The following is a 17,500-nucleotide window of genomic DNA, read 5'->3' on the forward strand; positions in this document are numbered from 1 at the left end:
CAGCGGGCAGGGCGGTGGCGAGCAGGTGCAGTCCCTCGACAGCATGCAGCAGATGAACAACCCGGGTAACCCCTGCGTACACAACGACACGCGCGTGCTCATGGCGGACGGTGCGTCCACCAAGCGCGTCATCGACCTTGAGCCCGGCGATTTGGTCCACACAGCCGGTGGTGAGGCTGCAGAGGTGGAGGTCATCCTGCAAACGCGATGTGCGGACGGCATGATGGATGCCGTGTGCATGCCTGGCGGGCTACGTGTCACCCCGTACCACCCCGTGTGGGTGCCCGGCGACCGCGTGCATGAGCTCTGCCCGCGCGTGAAGCGCCTGCCACTGCAGGAGCGCCAGCTGGAGGAGGGTGCAGAGGGCGTCTGGGTGCACCCCGCGGAAACCGGACACAAGGAGAGGCGCGTGCCGTGCGAGTACATTGTCTCCATTGCCCTGCGCAACGCGCACACGCTGAAGCTGCCCGCGCTGATCACGGACGGAGTTGCCTCCATCACGCTCGCGCACGGCATTGAGGAGGGCATTGTTGCTCACCCGTTCTTCGGCACCCGCGCCATCATCGACAGCCTGCCCGCAGACATGCGCATCCTGTCGCAGACACAGCAGCACGGCAACAACAACACCAACAACGCTGGCGATGGCGATGGAGAAGGGGGTGTGCTCAGTGATTGCAGTGGCGATGATGAGGCGTCTGCGACGAGTGCTCACGCCGTTGAGACCGACACCAGCAGCGACTCCAACAGCAACAGCAACAGCAACAGAAACGACACGGCTCCTGGTGATGGTGGCAGCGATGCTGGTGACGCTGGTGACGTGGATGATGCGGATGGTGTTGCTGGGAAGGATGGCGAGGTGCTGTCTGCGCATGCTGGCCGATACATCTGCGAGTCCGGGTGCATCATCATCGATCCAAGCACTGGCACTGGCGGCAAGTTTGACGCCTCCAAGTTTATTTGCCTCTAGCGCATGCATGCACGTGTATGTATGTGTGTGTGTGTGTGCGTGTGCGTGATTTTGTGTGTGTGCCTGCCTGTATGTGTGTGTGTGTGTGTGTGCGTGTGCGTGCGTGTGTGTGTGTGTGTGCCTGTGTGTGTGTGTGTTGGACGCGCTCTCTCTCCCCTTGCATGCGTGCAGTGTTACACCCCATCACTGGTGTGTTGATGAGTTTGTCTTCTTCTGTAGTCTTTCACCGCTCCATCCCCTTTGCCCCCCCCCACCGCTTCCGCTTCTCTTTTGTTTTTCTCTCTCTCACTTGCTACAGTTCGTGTTACAGCACGTGTGCCGGCTGCTTCATCCTCTCTGAGCGGAATCGTTGTTTCGTCGTTACATGATGCATATGCGCGACATTGTGTCGTTCCCTTCGTGTGCTGCGCGTGCGCCCGCTTGTTACTGATGATGCGGTGTGTTGTCGTGATGACACCACGCGTCCCTTACGACATACCTCTTTTTGTGTGTTTATCGTCTTCCCTCATTGTTACATTTGGAATACACGTTTTGCGCTGCTTCAGTGCCCCCAAGTGAGTACACACACAGGACACAGAACACAGGACAAAGGACACACACGCACACACACACACACACGCGCGCGCACACACGCGCGCACACACGCGCACACACGCGCACACACGCACAAGCAGACCTGTTACTCTGTTCGTGTGTGTGTGTGTGCGTGTGCGTGATTGTGTGTGTGCTGCCTGTATGTGTGTGTGTGTGTGTGTGCGTGTGCGTGCGTGTGTGTGTGTGTGTGCCTGTGTGTGTGTGTGTTGGACGCGCTCTCTCTCCCCTTGCATGCGTGCAGTGTTACACCCCATCACTGGTGTGTTGATGAGTTTGTCTTCTTCTGTAGTCTTTCACCGCTCCATCCCCTTTGCCCCCCCCCACCGCTTCCGCTTCTCTTTTGTTTTTCTCTCTCTCACTTGCTACAGTTCGTGTTACAGCACGTGTGCCGGCTGCTTCATCCTCTCTGAGCGGAATCGTTGTTTCGTCGTTACATGATGCATATGCGCGACATTGTGTCGTTCCCTTCGTGTGCTGCGCGTGCACCCGCTTGTTACTGATGATGCGGTGTGTTGTCGTGATGACACCACGCGTCCCCTACTACATACCTCTTTTTGTGTGTTTATCGTCTTCCCTCATTGTTGCATTTGGAATACACGTTTTGCGCTGCTTCAGTGCCCCCAAGTGAGTACACACACAGAACACAGGACAGAGGACACACACACACACACACACACACACACACACACACACATGCACACACACACACACGCACAACACAACACAAAGAAAAGGGTGCAATATTGTTGGGCAAGTGTGCGGTGCTGTCGTTCGTGAACATGGTCACACATGCAAGTTTAATGGAGGGTTCAGGAACGCCAATGGCATAGTTATTGCTCTGAACCCGCGTGCAACTTGGGGCACAAGCACCCAGCCAACCACACGCAACATGTTGATGACGCGGTTTGATTTGAAGTGACACCCTGCTGCATTATGGCCAGCACAGCACCAACGCGCACATGCTGCTGATTTTCGCGTCTCGCTTGGGGTGTACAGAAATGTGTACTAGAAAGCAGGCCGAAGGCCGAAGGCAAAGGTCGCTTAAAAGCCTCATTGGCAGTCCTGCTCGCGTCAATGGACAACATACAATATGGACAGGAATGCTAGTCGAATACTCGCAAGAAAATGAAGTGCGGTTGATTACCGTGTCAGGGCACAAAGAGATCGGATGCAGTGCGATGTGCACGATGGCATGCTACTGGTCGCAATAGCCACAAAACATGAGAACGTCCAAAAGCGCAGGTTTGGTGTGCAATCACCCAAGCCCGAGGCCCAAGAGTAACACAAGCGAAAGAGGGGGAGGAAATCTGGAAAGGAAGCTGCGGCAGAACCGCCTGCGATTCTGTGCGTCTCTCCCTCGGCATGACTGGGGGCAAGGAGTCTTGCATATCTGCCACCAAGTCCAGCAGCACTATTGGGCAGCAGAGGGGAGAACGAAGGGCGATGGGGTGGAAGAAAGCAGGCCAGAGGCTGGAGAAGGCAACAGCAGCTCCCAGTCCGTACGGGGCTTCAATGTGCACGACCCACGACGTGTGTTGCAGCGCGTGTACATGAAAGCATCGTCACGTCGGGCTGATTGCTGGATGTGCGCTAACAGCCTGGCCTTGCCATATCGGGCGAAACAGCGGCATCGCAGCCATGGGCCAAAATGCCAAATACAGCCTGTGCATTCCCTCGGTGCATCTCTAGCATCTCTGTCGCCGTTCGGTGCCTCAGTAGCCCTTGCTCTTCTTGCTGCTTGACTTCTTGGAGACGCGGTCGATGTACTTGCTGGCCTTTGCCTCGCCCTTGCGCACTGCGATGTCAAACATGCGGTTGAGCTGCTTCGAAGTGTACGTTTCTGGGCGGGTGTCCTCACGGCAGCATGGGGAGCTACGCGGAAGCTGGAAACTCGGTGGTCGTGGCATGGCGTGGCTGGGTCGTGTGGTAGGCCCTTTGGTAGTTCGTGAATGTGCAAGTTCGCTGTTCAGCGGGCGATGGCTGGCCTGCAATGCACACAGAAAGAAGACCGAGCGATGCCATGGATGCGTAAGTGACAAGCGTGAACCGAAAGCGGGGGTTGGTCGTCGTTTGACCTACACACTCTGAGCGCTAAAGTGGGATGGTCTGTCGCGTGCAACCCCGAAAGTTGCAAACACCACTGTCTTACCTTCGTGCAAGGATTGTCGTATCTTGCCGCCGTGGAGGGGGGGGGGGGGTCGCTCTGGGTTGGTGTTGCGGTTGGCTGTCCAGGAATAGCGCACAGGAAAAATGACAGTTGTTGTGTCTGCTCGCTGTCATTCTCCAAGGCAAACCAGCAGCAATTACAAACAAAGCACACCCAGTGCACCTTCTTTGTATGTGAGCTTGAGTGATGCAAATTAGGCACCACCAAAACCACCACCACCACCACCACCACCACCCACGTCTGCAGGCTTTTGTGCGCGCTCACGTTCACGTCGGCCTCCATTGGGGACAGCCACCGGATTGCAGGTCAACCTTTTCCCTTTGTGCTACCGCGCCCACCACTTTGACACCACTTCCAGCGTTTAATCTTCAGGTGCACAGCTCTTACTTGGCTCGGCTAGGTCCAAGGTGACTCCATTTCTCACGCAAGATTGTGTTGAGGGTGGCGTTCCGACCCGGAGCATGGGAATCCCTGTGACGAAAGTGGAGTCGAGTGTTCGCGAACAACACCACAGCAGCGGCGGATCGGCATCAGGGGAGGGCAGATTCGACCGGAACACGCGCAGGTTGATTAGCGAGGCCGCGAATGCTCATGATGCACCACAGCGCTCGCACCTCCTCGGAACAATGGGTGTTTGTTCTCGCAACAAAGACACCGCTCACGCGAGCAGCGCAACAACAGCGCAACAACAGCGCAACGGAAGCGCAACCGAAGAGCGTGACAAAGAGGGGTTGTAAATTCGTTCTCTCTTGTTGAGGCAAGCAATAGAACGCACACCATTGGCTCGTCGAGATGACGTCATGAACGTAATGGGGGCGCGCTGATTGACAATCTGAACTTCAAGGATGGCGGCCATATGCGACACCATGAAATAACCACAACCACATGCGCTCGGTTGCTGCTCTTCTTTTCATCGCTTGCTTGCTTGTGCACCAACAACACAACACAACCACCCACCTGCTCAGCTCCTCCTCGTCTTTCGTGTAAGTCAACGAACGCGTGCGTACGTGCGTGCGTGTGTGTGTGTGTGTGTGTGTGTGTGTGTGTATGTGTGTGTGTGTGTGTACCAGGCTCCAGTGGACACCCAAATACAAACACAAACACGCAAAGGCAATACAAACACAAACACAAACACACAAAGACAGCTGTCTTTGTCCCCTTTGTTGTTGTTGTGTTGGTTGTGTTTGTTGTGCTTGTTGTTGTTCGACTTTAAGTTGATGACGATGGTGATGACGATGGCTGTGCGTACGGTGTTGTTTTGTGTGCCACTATCCCACCGTTGCTGCCGTGTGCCTCTGTATGGTGTGTGTTGTGTGTGTTTTGCTTTGCTTGCGTAGCTCCTGCTGGACCTTGTGCATGATCTGAGCACGTGGTGACGTGGCTGTATCATGAACCTTGGATGGGCTATTCCAAATCAATGCAAAAGTCTGCTACCCTGCTATCCTAAGCACTTGTCTCGCATCTCACTCTATTGAACTGATACGCTGGTTCTCATTGACCACATGCATCCTTCGTCTCCTCCGCTTGTGGATACTCGGTTTCCTTCAACGCGTCAGCATCAAGATGGCTGCCCGTATTGTTCGTCGCTTCGCCAGCACAGCGCGTACGTTACCTCCGTTTGTGCGCACGTGTGTGGGGCTACGTTGATGTGGATGTGTGGATGTGTTTGGGTCGTTCGTCGGGTTTGTCGGCTCATCGCAAACACGCGCTCGGTGCTTCTGGTTCAGTGCTTCACTCACCCCAATCACACACACATACAATATCACACAACGACAGCCAAGACGCCATTGTTTGGTTTGACCAAGTATGGCGGCCGCCGCACTGTGACACTCATCCCTGGTGATGGCATTGGTCCCGAGATCACCACCGCCGTCCGCGAGCTCTTCGAGTGCGTGCGTGCGTACTTATGTGTGTGTGTGTTGTGTGTATGTGTATTGTGTGTGTGTGTGTGTGTGTGCGTGCGTGTGCCCTTGTATCCTTCCGTACTTGTGCTGTGTGTGTGTGTGTGTGCCATTTTTGTTTCTTGCTCCCTTACGCATCCCGGCCTCGCTTTCCCTTGCTCTTGTCGCACTTCAGGTGGATGAAGGTCCCCGTTGACTTTGAGGTCATCGACTTCCAGTAAGCCACCGCCCCTGCTGTTTTTTTGTTGTGATTAATGTTCGAACATGGCCTTGCTGAACCCCAGCGCGTACGTGTTCCACCACAGTTTCAATGAAACCCGCACGCACACGCATGTACCATTCGACCGACCAACACCGTTGACTCACACTCACTCCCCCTCTGTCTCTTCCCCCCTCTCTCTTTTCGTGTGTGTGTGTGTGTGTGTGTGTGTGTGTGTGTGTGCGTGTGTGTGTGCGTGTGTGTGTGTGTGTGTGTGTGTGTGTGTGTGTGTGTGTGTGTGTGTGTGTGTGTGTGTGTGTGTGTGTGTGTGTGGACCCTCCCTCCCTCTGTGCCCCCCCTCTCTCCCTCCCCCCTCCCTCTCCCTCTGTAATTGCCCTCTGTCATTTTCGACAGCGGTGCTGACCCGGATGCGGAGAAGCGCATGGACGACGCCATCACGTCTCTTCGCAGGAACGGCGTTGGCCTCAAGGGTGAGCAGCCTCGCTTCGCGTGGAAGTGCACACACCACAACCTCCCGTCATTCACAACCGCCCCCCCCCCACACACACACGCACACACACACACATGCACATATACACACACCACAAACGCGCGCACACACACATGTGCACACGTTGTATATGCTTACCCGTTGCTCATGTGCTGATTTTTGCTGGTGGCGCGTGTTCAGGTATCCTGTCGACGCCCCAGGGCCGCGCCACCCGCACCTCCCTCAACATCAAGCTCCGGTCGGTGCACACACCTCGTTGCTTGCCTGCTACTGCTTGCAAGGTTGATCTCATCCTTCCGATGCACACATATACGCACACTTTGAAACACACACGCGCGCGCGCATGTGCTCACACTTACACACACCCACACACACGCATGTACTCACACTTACACACACACACACACACATATCCTGTGCAACTTCTGCGATGTGCGCGGTGTCGTGCAGCACGGAGCTGGATCTGTTTGCCAACGTCATCTTCTGCAAGACGCCCGCAGGTCAGCCCGTCCCGTCTGCACTGTTGTCTTGGTCATGCATGGCTTGCTGTCGTTGCCTGCGCGCCCCTGCATTGTTGAACGCTGACAACAATCTTTGCACCAACATCACATGCCCATTACGCACCACATGTCCCCACAACACACGCAGTATACACGCAAACCGCACTCGCTTATTCTCACTTACACACGCGTACGCACATGTGTGCATGGCAGGCCTGCCGACGCGCCACGACGATGTGGACATTGTTGTCGTGCGCCAGAACACGGAGGCGGAGTACTCGGGCCTTGAGCACGAGGTCGGTCGCCGTTCAATGTGGCGGCAACTGCCGTTGTTGTTGTTATTGTAGTTTGCTGTTTGGGAAAGGGGGGGGGGGCAGATGCACAGATCCAGCATACACATGCACGCGCACATGAGCGCACATTACACTTCGCATGAGCCACCACCACCACCTTCATCATCATCATCATCATCATCATCATCATCATCATCACCACCACCACCACCACCACCATCATCATCATCATCATCATCATCATCATCATCATCATCATCATCATCACCATCGTCGTCGTTGTTGTTGCCAGATCTCGCCCGGTGTGATTGAGAGCCTGAAGGTGATTTCCCGCGAGGAGTCGATGCGCATTGCCAAGTACGCCTTTGACTACGCCGCAAAGGTCAGCACGGCGCTATAATCAGACTGGTGCTGTTCATCGTGGGTTTGTGTTGTTTGTGCTTCTGCTATTGATTGTGTGGTGGCCCGTGCAATTGCCGCTGCCCACGCCATGGCGTGATGACCCCCCCCCCCCCCAAACCACTTCCTCCTCCTGCCCCTCCTCCTCCTCCTCATCATCATCACCATCACCACCACCACCACCACCATCCTCACGGTGTGCTTGTGAGCAGACTGGCCGCTCGAAGGTGACGGCGGTGCACAAGGCCAACATCATGAAGCAGGGCGACGGCCTCTTCCTCCAGTGCTGCAAGGAGGTGTGCGCATGGCTTGTAACTTGCGTTGTTTCCCTGTACATACATGCGCACGCATCTGCTCGTGTGTATGCGTGCGCATGTTCGCATTTTGGTGGTGTGTTTTTTGGGTGTGATATAATCAGGCCTTGTACATGGGTGTGTGCGCGTGTATTCGTTTGTGGGACAATATCTCGCCGTCGTTGGGATACATGCTCTCATCCCCACTCATCTTCTGATGCACATGTGCTTGTACTCGTGTGCTTGTGTTACAGGTTGCCTCTCTCTACCCCAACATTGTCTTTGAAGCCATGATTGTCGACAACACCAGCATGCAGCTGGTGAGTGCGCGTGCGTGTGCGGGTATTGGCGGTTGCTTGTTTCTGCACTATCAAGTGCGTGGGTGCATGTGTACGTGTGCGTGGGTGCATATGTGTGTGTACGTGTACGTGTGCGTGCGTGTGTTTGTGTAACACGGGCACGTGATTACCTGTGTATTTTGCTGTTCGTGTGCTCATCGCTCTTCATTTACATGTGTGCGTGTGTGTTTGTGTATGTGTACAGGTGTCTCGTCCTCAGCAGTTTGATGTCGTGGTCACGCCAAACCTCTACGGCAACATCGGTGAGTCCAATCACATACACACGGCGCCACATGCACACGGCGCTGTATGCGCACATGTGTACTGCTGTTTCACGTGCACTCGTGACACCATGTAAAATCCTCATCGTCTTGTCCTCTCCAACTTCACTCTCCCTCATTCGCTTACACACACACCATACACACAAACAAACACACACACACAAACAAACAAACACACACACACACACATATACACACCCCACTTGTGTGCGCGTGTGGCTAGTGGGCAACATTGGCGCGGGTCTCGTTGGCGGCGCGGGTCTCGTCCCCGGATACAACATCGGAAACGACATTGCCGTCTTCGAGCCGGTGCGGCCGTGCTGTCATGTGCTGTGCTGTGTCGTGTGATGTGATGTGGTGTGGTGTGGCGTCGTCTTGCGTGCTGTGCTGTCGTGCATTGCCTGTCTTCTATTCACTGCTGTGTTGTGTTGTGCGTTGGCACTTGGTTGCTGAGCTGTGCACGGCTTGTTGTGGCATCCTTCTCCAATCCCACGTTGGACCGTGAATCTCCGACTGAGATGACACACACACACACACACACACACACACACACACACACACACACACACACACACACACACACGCACGCACGCACACCACCACCACCACTGACCACTGACCACTGACCACTGACCACTGACCACTGACCACTGACCACTGACCACTGCTGCTTTTGGGGTGCGAGTAGGGTGCACGCCAGATCCAGCAGAGCCTGACCGGCAAGGGCGTCGCCAACCCCGTCTGCATGATCTCGTCCGGTGCCATGATGCTGCGCCACCTCGGGTACGCACTTCTTATTTACACACACACACACACACACACACACACACACACACACACACACGTATTCTCTCTCTGTCTATCATTGCCGCAACACGCTGTCCCATTGCTCCGCTCACTGCTCATCACCGCCACCACCACCATCAGCATGGACACGTTTGCGTCTCCGATTGAGAAGGCGGTGCGCAGCGTGCTGACGCGCGGGGATGTGCGCACACCCGATATGGGCGGCGATCACACCACTGCCGACATGTCTCGCGCCATCATCGACGAGGTTGATGCCATCCTCACGGGCGCCGAGGCCTCCGCTTAAACACACGCACACACGCACACGCATGTGAACTGACGTGCGCTGGTTGTGCTGCGTGCGCTCTCATCATGTCACTGTACCGTCCTCCTCCATGCCTTGATTGATGTGTCAGTGTTGTTTGGTGCCATGTCTTTGTTTGCCGCTTTTGGTTGCTCCCCCCCCCCATTCTACGTCCCTTGTCGTGCTTCACACTAGCCCACTTCTTTCTCTGTCAAGTCACACAGCTTTCTTCCATCGCTCGTTTTGGTCTGTGAACAGTACAACTACTCTGTGACTCACACCACTGCCTCTCGGTTTCGTGTCATCGTGCATCGACCACCCTCGCAAGGTGTCCACCGCCCACTTGCTGTAGTTGATGCTTGTGTCGCCCTCATTGCAGGTTCTTGTTCATTCGAATTATCACTGCGCCTGTCAAAACAACAACAGCAAGCCGCCAGGGGCAGGGGCAGCAAAGGTGGTGGTGGTGGTGGTGGTTGCGGCATGCACAGCGACACAAGGTGCCATACAGCTGTGGCGTGTCGCAAAAAAACGTGGCACACCACACGGCTGGCTGAAAGCCAGTGAACCACATGGCATATGTATGCGCACACGTTGACAAGAGCAACCGCACACCTTGCGCTCTCAGTCCCTGTTTGGTTCAAACGAAGCGCGCGCGCACGCAACCGGAGAACAGGGCAGCGAGGAACAAACGACAAACAAACACAAACAGAAAACAAGAAGTTGAAGCCGTGACCACAGCAACAGCAAGACACAACAACTCAGATGAAACACTGTGTCACAATTTCACACACACATGCGGCAAAGCACTGCCTGCACGCAAAGCGCAAGTAAAGTCAAGCGCGAACGAACCAACAAACTGTGGAAATGCAGCCTTCTTCCTCTCATTGATGCGCAACACAGCGCACAAGAATGTACACAAACCCAAAGAGGAGAAGAGGACGAGCAATGACGAAAATGAAGGAATCAACAAAGTGAAGAATGAACAGAGCAGATACTAAGGGCGTTGAACATGTTTTGTGTGTGTTGGACAACAAAGTCGCAAAGTGCAAGAGCACACACATCACCACAACCGTGATGGAAGCACCGAATGCCCGGTTTGGTGAACAAAACAACATCCACAACACCAATTTGAAGGCAAACGCGGATGCACAAGGGAGTTTGTGTAACAGCAGCGACACAACAGTCAACAGATGAACACTTCGATCATCGAACGTGATGGAAAATGCTCACTCAACAACAGTGAAAAAAATTCAACATGTAGTGATTGTGTCATTGTAATTGTTGTGTGGTTCACATTGTGCGTTCGCTGGAGGTGGTGTTGTCTCGCGGGAAAGTGTCTCCAGCGTCCATTGTTCCGCCCCGCGAAATGGTGTTGCCTCTGCTCTCCCCGCTCGACAGCGTGTCATCGCGCGGGAACGTGCTCTCGCGCGAGAGTGTACCTCCATATGGGTATGTGCCCCCACGCGGGAACGTGTCGTCACCGCTCAGGTTGTCGGCGGACACCACCCGCTGTGCGTGTGCATGTACGTATGCATGTGTATGTGCATATGCATGAGCATGAGCGTGCGCGTGTAGTGATGTGAGCCTGTGATTGGCGGGCAAACAGCGAACAAATCAAGCAAGCACGAAACGAGCACAGTGACACGTCGAAAGAGTGCATCACAGACACATACAGACAGACAGACAGACAGACAGACACACACACACACACACACAGACACATACAGACACATACAGACACACAGACACACACAGACACACGTAGCTCTTACCGTGAGCGTGACGTTGAGGTCGCCATCATCCCACTGCAGCGGCTCCACAGATGCCAGGCCATCAAACGCGCGGTTGTTGCGTGTGCGCATGACAATAACAATGACGCAGACGACGAGCACCAGGAGTGCAAACCCACCAACAGCCATGCCAACAATGCTGGATACAGAGAGTGGTGATGACGATGCATCGCCCCCGGATGTGTCAGCAGCCGCCAGCAGCTCGTCCAACTGCGAGTATGGACGTGTGTGTGTGTGTGTGTACGTGCGTGGGTGTGAGCGTGCAAGTGGTGTGTGTGTGTGAGCGTGCAAGTGGTGTGTGTGTGTGTGTGTGAGTGAGCGTGCAAGTGGTGTGCGCGAGCGTACGAGTACGAGTGCGTGTGAGCGTGAGCGTGAGCACAACTGCTGCGAATGGCGAACGCAGACCTCGCATCAGCGACACCATGCAGGAAGCAGAGTGTGAGCGAGCACGTACGAATTTGCAGCTGCAGGAGAGACGACAGCCGTGTCTGTCGATGATGTACACTGGTGCTTGATCCGGCTTGCAACTGCATTGGCGGTACAGCGGGCACACCCTGCGTGTTGTGTATGGTCGTGAGGTCCCGCTTGTGGTCGTGCGCGCCCCGTTGGTGGTTGTTGAACGCCAGGGTGTTGTTCCTCGTGTTGAGTAGTTTGGCGGCGTTGTTGCGTGTCGTGTGGTGCGGGGCCTGGTCACTGGGGCGGTCGTGCTCGTTGTGGACGTGGACGTGGAGCTTGACGATGTGGAAGAGGTGGTTGATGTGGAGGTGGAAGAGGTGGTTGATGTGGAGGTGGAAGAGGTGGTTGATGTGGAGGTGGAAGAGGTGGAGGAGGATGAAGTGGAGGTGGAAGAGGTGGTGGAGGATGAAGTGGATGTTGACGTCGAGGTTGATGTTGATGTTGATGTTGATGTTGATGTTGATGTTGATGTTGATGTGCTACTGCTCGATGTGGAGCTGGTTGAGGTAGAGGTTGAGGATGTCGATGACGTTGAAGTGGACGACGATGATGTGGTGCTTATGCTCGATGCGGTCGAAGATGAGGTTGATGTCATGTCAGATCGTGTTGTCTCAGAGATGGTCGTAGCCGTGCTCGTTGATGTTGTCGTTGACGACGCCGACGATGACGATGATGATGACGTGGATGTCGATGTGGATGAGCTTGTTGACGTCTCTGCCGGCACTGTCGACACCGTGGTCGTGTTCATCGGGCGAGTCGTTGTTCTGGGTCGTGTACCGGTTGTTGTTCGAACCGGGCGAGTTGTCCTGTTGAAGACACGCCAAAATCGCATGTGAGGAAGCACAATAGAATACGGTACGAAGTGAGCAAGCAATCCACAAACTGGCGAACACAACAGAGCAAGAGGACCAGCAAAATCACAAAGCAGCAAAGTAGCAACGCAGCAAGCAACACAGGCAACAAATGTGACACGCACGTGTAGCCTGGCGTCGTCGTTTGTGTGGACAGCGGTCGCTCACACGTGCACGCAAAGATGCACCCGTAGATGTCACTGAAGAACACAAGCTGCTCCCCTTCCACGCAGCGGCACTGCGGGAAGCTCGGGCACTCGCTCGTGCGAGTCGTTGTTGCATGACTGCAGCACGCACGGTGAAATTGAACGTGAATGCGCGTTAAACGTGTGGGTTCATGTACACGTGAACGTGTGTGTTTGCGTGTATGCGTATGTGTGTATGCGCACGTGCACACAAGTAGGGTGTGTGTATGTGTTTGTGTGTGTGTGTGTGTGCATGAGCGCAGGACAATGCAAAACAAAGCGCGATGGACACGAAGAAAAAGAAGAAGAAGCCATCAAACGCCAGCGGCCGGTTTCCGCCACATGGTAACATGTGAAAACACACGGGTACGTACGGGGTGGACGTGACTGCACGCGAGGTGGTGTAGTGGTGCGATGCAGAGTTGGTCGTGGTCCACTCCGACTGTGGGCGATCACAGCAGAAGTCGTCAACGCACGAGGCGTGTGAAGGGCACGCCCAGCCGCCCTCAGACCCACAGAAGATAAAGTGGCCGCGGTGGTCGAGGGTGAGACGCGTGTCGTTGCACTGGTTAGGCGCAGGCGATGGCCACACGCGGCTTGTGCTCACGCCGGCAGACGTGGTGGAGGCGCCGTGGGATGAGTGCTGCTGCGTGGTGGTGAGGTGTGGTGTTGATCGCTGGTAGGGCGTGGTTGTTCGGTGTGGGCGTGTCACCGTAGTCAGGTGCGGAGTGGACATGTGTGACGAGGATGAAGATGGCGAGGATGATGACGAAGACGGTGAACTGCTGGAGGATGTCTCTTCAGACCCTGTTGTTGTTGTTGTCGTCGTCGTCGTTGTTGTTGTTGTTGCTGTTGTTGTTGTTGTTGTCGTCGTCGTTGTTGTTGTCGTCGTCGTCGTTGTTGTTGTTGTTGTTGTTGTTGTTGTCGTCGTCGTGTCTCCAGGCTTGGTCGTAGTTGTTGTAGTCTCTGTTGTCGTGGTGGTGGTCGTGGTAGTAGTTGTTGTAGTCTCTGTTGTTGTTGTTGTAGTTGTAGTCTCTATTGTTGTTGTTGTTGTTGTTGTTGTTGTTGTTGTTGTTGTTGTTGTTGTTGTTGTTGTTGTTGTTGTTGTTGTTGTTGTTGTTGTTGTTGTTGTTGTTGTGGTAGTGGTTGTTGTAGTCTCTGTTGTCGTGGTGGTGGTGGTGGTGCTTCGAGTGGTGGTGCTCCTTGGTGTCCGTGTAGTCGTTGTGTATGTGGACGGCAAGAGCACCACCAGCACCCAAACGCATCCTGTTGGAACACCACCTCCGACCCTTCGCGGCAGTAGAACTCTGGGGGCTCGCATGTGGGTGTAGTTTCTGCATGGCATAGGCGCACGAAATGTGTGAACATGGGCAGGGGGTACTTGTGAATAACCACACACACACACACACACACACACACACACACACACACACACACACACAGAGTCTGAGGGCATACATGTGGGGTGGGTGTGAGTTGTGTTGTGACCACCAACCACCAATGAAATTGCTTACGTTGGACTTCGTGGGATGCCGACTGCTTGGACTCGGCGACGCCTACAAAGGCATGCAGGCTCTGATCATAGCATGCACACTCCCTGTGGATGGTGGATGGTGGATCACATGAACATGGTGTGTGTGTGTGTACGTGTGTCAGTGCTCGTCAGCACGCTCTCATGGATATCCCTGTCTGAGGCCAGTCAACCACTCCAAAACCCTTCCCCACAGCACACATACATACATACATACATACATACAGACAGACACAGCACACAGACACAGACACAGCACAGATACACAAAGCATACACGCATGTGTCTGACCTGCAGCTGTTGTCGTCGCGGAGAATGACAGCAATGGCTGAAGACGGGCAGGCGCAATCATACTTGTTGAAGCTGGGGCAGGCGCCAGATGCATGCACCCCATGAGTGGAAGAGAGGAGGAAGACGATGAGCAGCAACAGCGCTGACGTGCAAGCCTTGGGCACAGTGGAGACACTCATGGTCATCCCGGTGTCGCCTCAGGCAAGCGTTGCGGCTGGTGATGGGGAGACTGAGGGCAGCTGCAGATCACCACCGCTCGATGGGTGGATCACGTGAACGGCGCTCAAAGGCAAGGTAGAGGGAGAGAGAGAGAAGTGCGCCAGGAGGCGAGCGAGTGTGGCTGGCTGGTTGGCTGTGCTCTTGTCGCGTGCGTTTCCTTCCTTTCTGTAATGGGAGATGTAAGAAAAGTCGAGTTGGCAGGTGCAGCGGTAGGCGAGCGAAAAAAAAAAGGGGGGGGGGACTGGATGTCTCTTTGAAGTGGTAGTACCGTGCGTGTTGAGGCTGTCCGCTCGTTGGATCGGTGTTTGTATGGGGTGGTGGTGGCAGTGGTGGTGGCGATGGTGTGGTATTGAAGGCACGCCGTGCTCTTGTGGAAAATGCCAAGGACGGTGGCGAGCGGGTTGGGGTGAAGAGTTTGGCGCGCCGAGCATGCCAAGTATTGTTGTTGGATACATTACTGCAGCGAGGAGCGGCGTGGCGTGACAAGTTAGTGTGAAGTGTGTGTGCACTGGGCGTGCTTTTGCCTGGGGTGGGGGGTAAGAAAGGGAGGGGGGCTTTGGCAGAACGGAAGCCAGCGTGACGCAGTTCGTGCCTCCAAGCAGTTTTTTGGGGCAGAGACCATGCCAGTTGCATGGCGATTGTCGTGCCATCGCTTGCATCGCCACCACCACCAACTCCTTTGTGCAAACACCGCCCAGGTTGTTGTGTGTGCAGGTTGCGTGTGCGTGTGCGTTTGGAGCACGCAGCCCAGCCCGGCTGGCTTTTTGCTGTCCTCCCAACATGGTTGTCCTCATCGTTGGCATGCCACAACGACGAAACTGAATTCAGTCGACTGTGTAATCAGAAGGGTTGGCGACAGCAAAAAAAAAGCATCTCGTAACGAGCGCTCTCCTCTCTCCTCCTCCCTCCTCCCTCCTCTCGTCTCCATGGTTCAACTATGAAGCCAAAAGGCAATAGCCAACAACAGGTGGCAAAGAATACGCTTAAACAGAAGATGTGCTGCTGCGTGCGCCCAACAAAGAAAAGATGCAGAAGAAGCGAATGCGAATGAATGCAATGCAGAAAGGGAAACGGCAGCAGCAACAACAATTAGAACAGCAACAATCAGCAACAATCAGCAACAATCAGCAACAGTTCAATCAAGGTCGACTACAACCGGAGCAGAGGTGCACATACAGCGGCAGCAACCTCTGCTCATGCTTAGGCCTTCACGGCATCAGAAAGGGATGTCGCTTTGGCGCATGAACTCCTTAAGGGCGTTGATTTTGGCCCTGAGATCCTCCAAGCACTGCTCCTGCGTGTCCAGTTCCTGCTGCAGGCGCCCGTTCTCCTCCGCCTGCAGACGCACGGCCTTGGCGGCGGACGGTTCGCGCTCGAGCTTCTTCTCGCGGTACGTGCGGTTCAGGTAGCGGCGTCGCGCCTTCATAAAGTGTGTGCGATCAGCCTTGGAGAGGTGGCGCTCTATGTACGGCTTCACCACGCCGTTGAAGTCCTTGTGGCGAAGCATCTCCTCGTCCCAACGGGCGTCCAGTGCACGCTTGTTGTTCGACCGCACAGCAGGTAAGTTCTTGGCCTTGCTCGTCTTTCTCTGCTTCTTCTTTTTCCTCCCACGCTCCTCCTCATGTGCACTGTGCTCCTGTGGAAGCTCTGTGCACACCTCCTCCTCCTCCTTCTCCCATTCCCACTCCTCCTTCACTGCGCCTTGGCTGAGGCTGTCGAAGAGGGTTGCGTCACTCTCCTCCTCCTCCTCCTCTTTCTTCACACCAGTCATGTTCACGTTGCAAGAGCTGCCGTCTTCCAACACTGACATGAGCTCGCGCAGAATCTCATCCTTGTCAACAACGCCCATCCCCATGCTTGTGACCCCTCGTGGTCGTTGGTTGTAGGTGAAAGTGCGGACACCAGGACACGTGCTGCTGACGTCACACGCACGTGCTGTTTGCTCGACAGCGTTGCCGTCTGCCGTCGTGCGTGCGTACGTGAGTGTGAGGCATGCGACAGGCAAGCAGAGTCAGTCGCGCGAGCGAGTACGACCATGCACCAGCCAAGGCATTTCGTGTGGTGGGCACGGCACACGGTACAGCACACGCACGAGTGGACCCCCAAAGACAAGAAGACACGGCAGCAACGGCCACCGTCAGCGGCGGCGGCATTAGTCGTCGTCGTCGTTGGTGTTATGAGAAGCCATTCATCATTGTTTCATCATCAGGTTTGTCATGTGCATGCAGTGGTGGGGAGGAAGAGGAGGACGAGGAAGGGAGTGGGGAGATTGGATGAATCAATCGCGAAGGGTGGTGGGTTGCCAGCAACAACACATTGTTTGTTATTTGCAGCAGCTTTTGACAGGCTGGACCGCGAACGACACACTGCTCTCCATTCCCCCTTGCCATCACCCTCCTGCTTATTTCACATCGACGTTACATTACGTTGGCGCACCCCATTCACACACGCCACTCTTTTGTCTCTCTTGTGACGTTCAACCACAGCACATATCCTCTTGTCTCACGGCATCACGGAGGACACACAGACAACGGCAGCAGCAGCAGCAGCAGCAAGGACGATGGCTCACCCCAGCCGTGGCTGCAAATGTCTGGCGACACCATCATCGGACGAGGCGGATGGGTCATCATTGCTGTTTGTTCGT

The 17,500-nt window shown here is 54.9% G+C and overlaps 6 protein-coding genes across 7 annotated transcripts in view; 3 read left to right on the plus strand and 3 right to left on the minus strand.

Moving 5' to 3' along the window:
• Window positions 1–1,013, plus strand: part of PTSG_07584 (uncharacterized protein) — a 3,209-nt gene extending 2,196 nt beyond the window's left edge. Inside the window, exon 1 of the mRNA XM_004991325.1 lies at window positions 1–1,013. This exon is cut by the window's left edge and continues 2,196 nt beyond it. Coding sequence (XP_004991382.1) covers window positions 1–967 — 967 coding nt within the window. The 3' untranslated portion in view covers window positions 968–1,013.
• A 2,260-nt stretch (window positions 1,014–3,273) lies between these two features.
• Window positions 3,274–4,596, minus strand: PTSG_07585 (uncharacterized protein; the record flags this gene model as incomplete). Its single annotated transcript, XM_004991326.1, has 3 exons — window positions 3,274–3,546; window positions 4,183–4,316; window positions 4,506–4,596. 3 exons carry the CDS (start codon window positions 4,594–4,596, stop codon window positions 3,274–3,276), a joined length of 498 nt encoding a protein of 165 aa, XP_004991383.1.
• Window positions 4,597–4,615: 19 nt separating this feature from the next.
• PTSG_07586 lies at window positions 4,616–9,963 on the plus strand. 2 transcript variants are annotated; one of them, XM_012637637.1, is made up of 15 exons: window positions 4,616–4,711; window positions 5,285–5,331; window positions 5,505–5,616; window positions 5,805–5,846; window positions 6,243–6,319; window positions 6,520–6,577; window positions 6,790–6,839; window positions 7,053–7,135; window positions 7,425–7,514; window positions 7,744–7,827; window positions 8,079–8,144; window positions 8,368–8,425; window positions 8,667–8,752; window positions 9,132–9,226; window positions 9,371–9,963. In XM_012637637.1, the coding sequence occupies exons 2-15, from the start codon at window positions 5,292–5,294 to the stop codon at window positions 9,534–9,536; spliced, it is 1,107 nt and encodes a 368-aa protein (XP_012493091.1). In that variant the 5' UTR covers window positions 4,616–4,711; window positions 5,285–5,291; the 3' UTR covers window positions 9,537–9,963. The 2 variants fall into 2 exon arrangements, with proteins under 2 accessions (XP_012493091.1, XP_004991384.1); XM_004991327.1 differs by lacking the exon at window positions 4,616–4,711 and having other exon boundaries at window positions 4,947–5,331.
• On the minus strand, window positions 9,907–15,081 carry PTSG_07587 (uncharacterized protein). The gene is made up of 8 exons (XM_004991328.1): window positions 14,638–15,081; window positions 14,330–14,412; window positions 14,071–14,149; window positions 13,190–14,017; window positions 12,756–12,914; window positions 11,778–12,585; window positions 11,306–11,533; window positions 9,907–11,042 (listed from the first exon to the last, which is right to left on the minus strand). Exons 1-8 carry the CDS (start codon window positions 14,820–14,822, stop codon window positions 10,824–10,826), a joined length of 2,589 nt encoding a protein of 862 aa, XP_004991385.1. The 5' UTR covers window positions 14,823–15,081; the 3' UTR covers window positions 9,907–10,823.
• An 873-nt stretch (window positions 15,082–15,954) lies between these two features.
• Window positions 15,955–17,500, plus strand: part of PTSG_07588 (uncharacterized protein) — a 1,804-nt gene continuing 258 nt past the window's right edge. The window contains exons 1-3 of the mRNA XM_004991329.1: window positions 15,955–16,416; window positions 16,743–17,065; window positions 17,343–17,500. The exon at window positions 17,343–17,500 is cut by the window's right edge and continues 258 nt beyond it. Coding sequence (XP_004991386.1) covers window positions 16,849–17,065; window positions 17,343–17,500 — 375 coding nt within the window. The 5' untranslated portion in view covers window positions 15,955–16,416; window positions 16,743–16,848. The remainder of the gene's footprint in view (window positions 16,417–16,742; window positions 17,066–17,342) is intronic.
• PTSG_07589 (uncharacterized protein) overlaps window positions 15,965–17,500 on the minus strand; it is a 1,843-nt gene continuing 307 nt past the window's right edge. Inside the window, exon 1 of the mRNA XM_004991330.1 lies at window positions 15,965–17,500. This exon is cut by the window's right edge and continues 307 nt beyond it. Within this exon, the coding sequence (XP_004991387.1) occupies window positions 16,073–16,711 (639 nt within the window). The 5' untranslated portion in view covers window positions 16,712–17,500 and the 3' untranslated portion in view covers window positions 15,965–16,072.

This window comes from Salpingoeca rosetta, assembly GCF_000188695.1.
Source record: "Salpingoeca rosetta unplaced genomic scaffold supercont1.20, whole genome shotgun sequence".
Lineage (NCBI taxonomy): Eukaryota > Choanoflagellata > Craspedida > Salpingoecidae > Salpingoeca > Salpingoeca rosetta.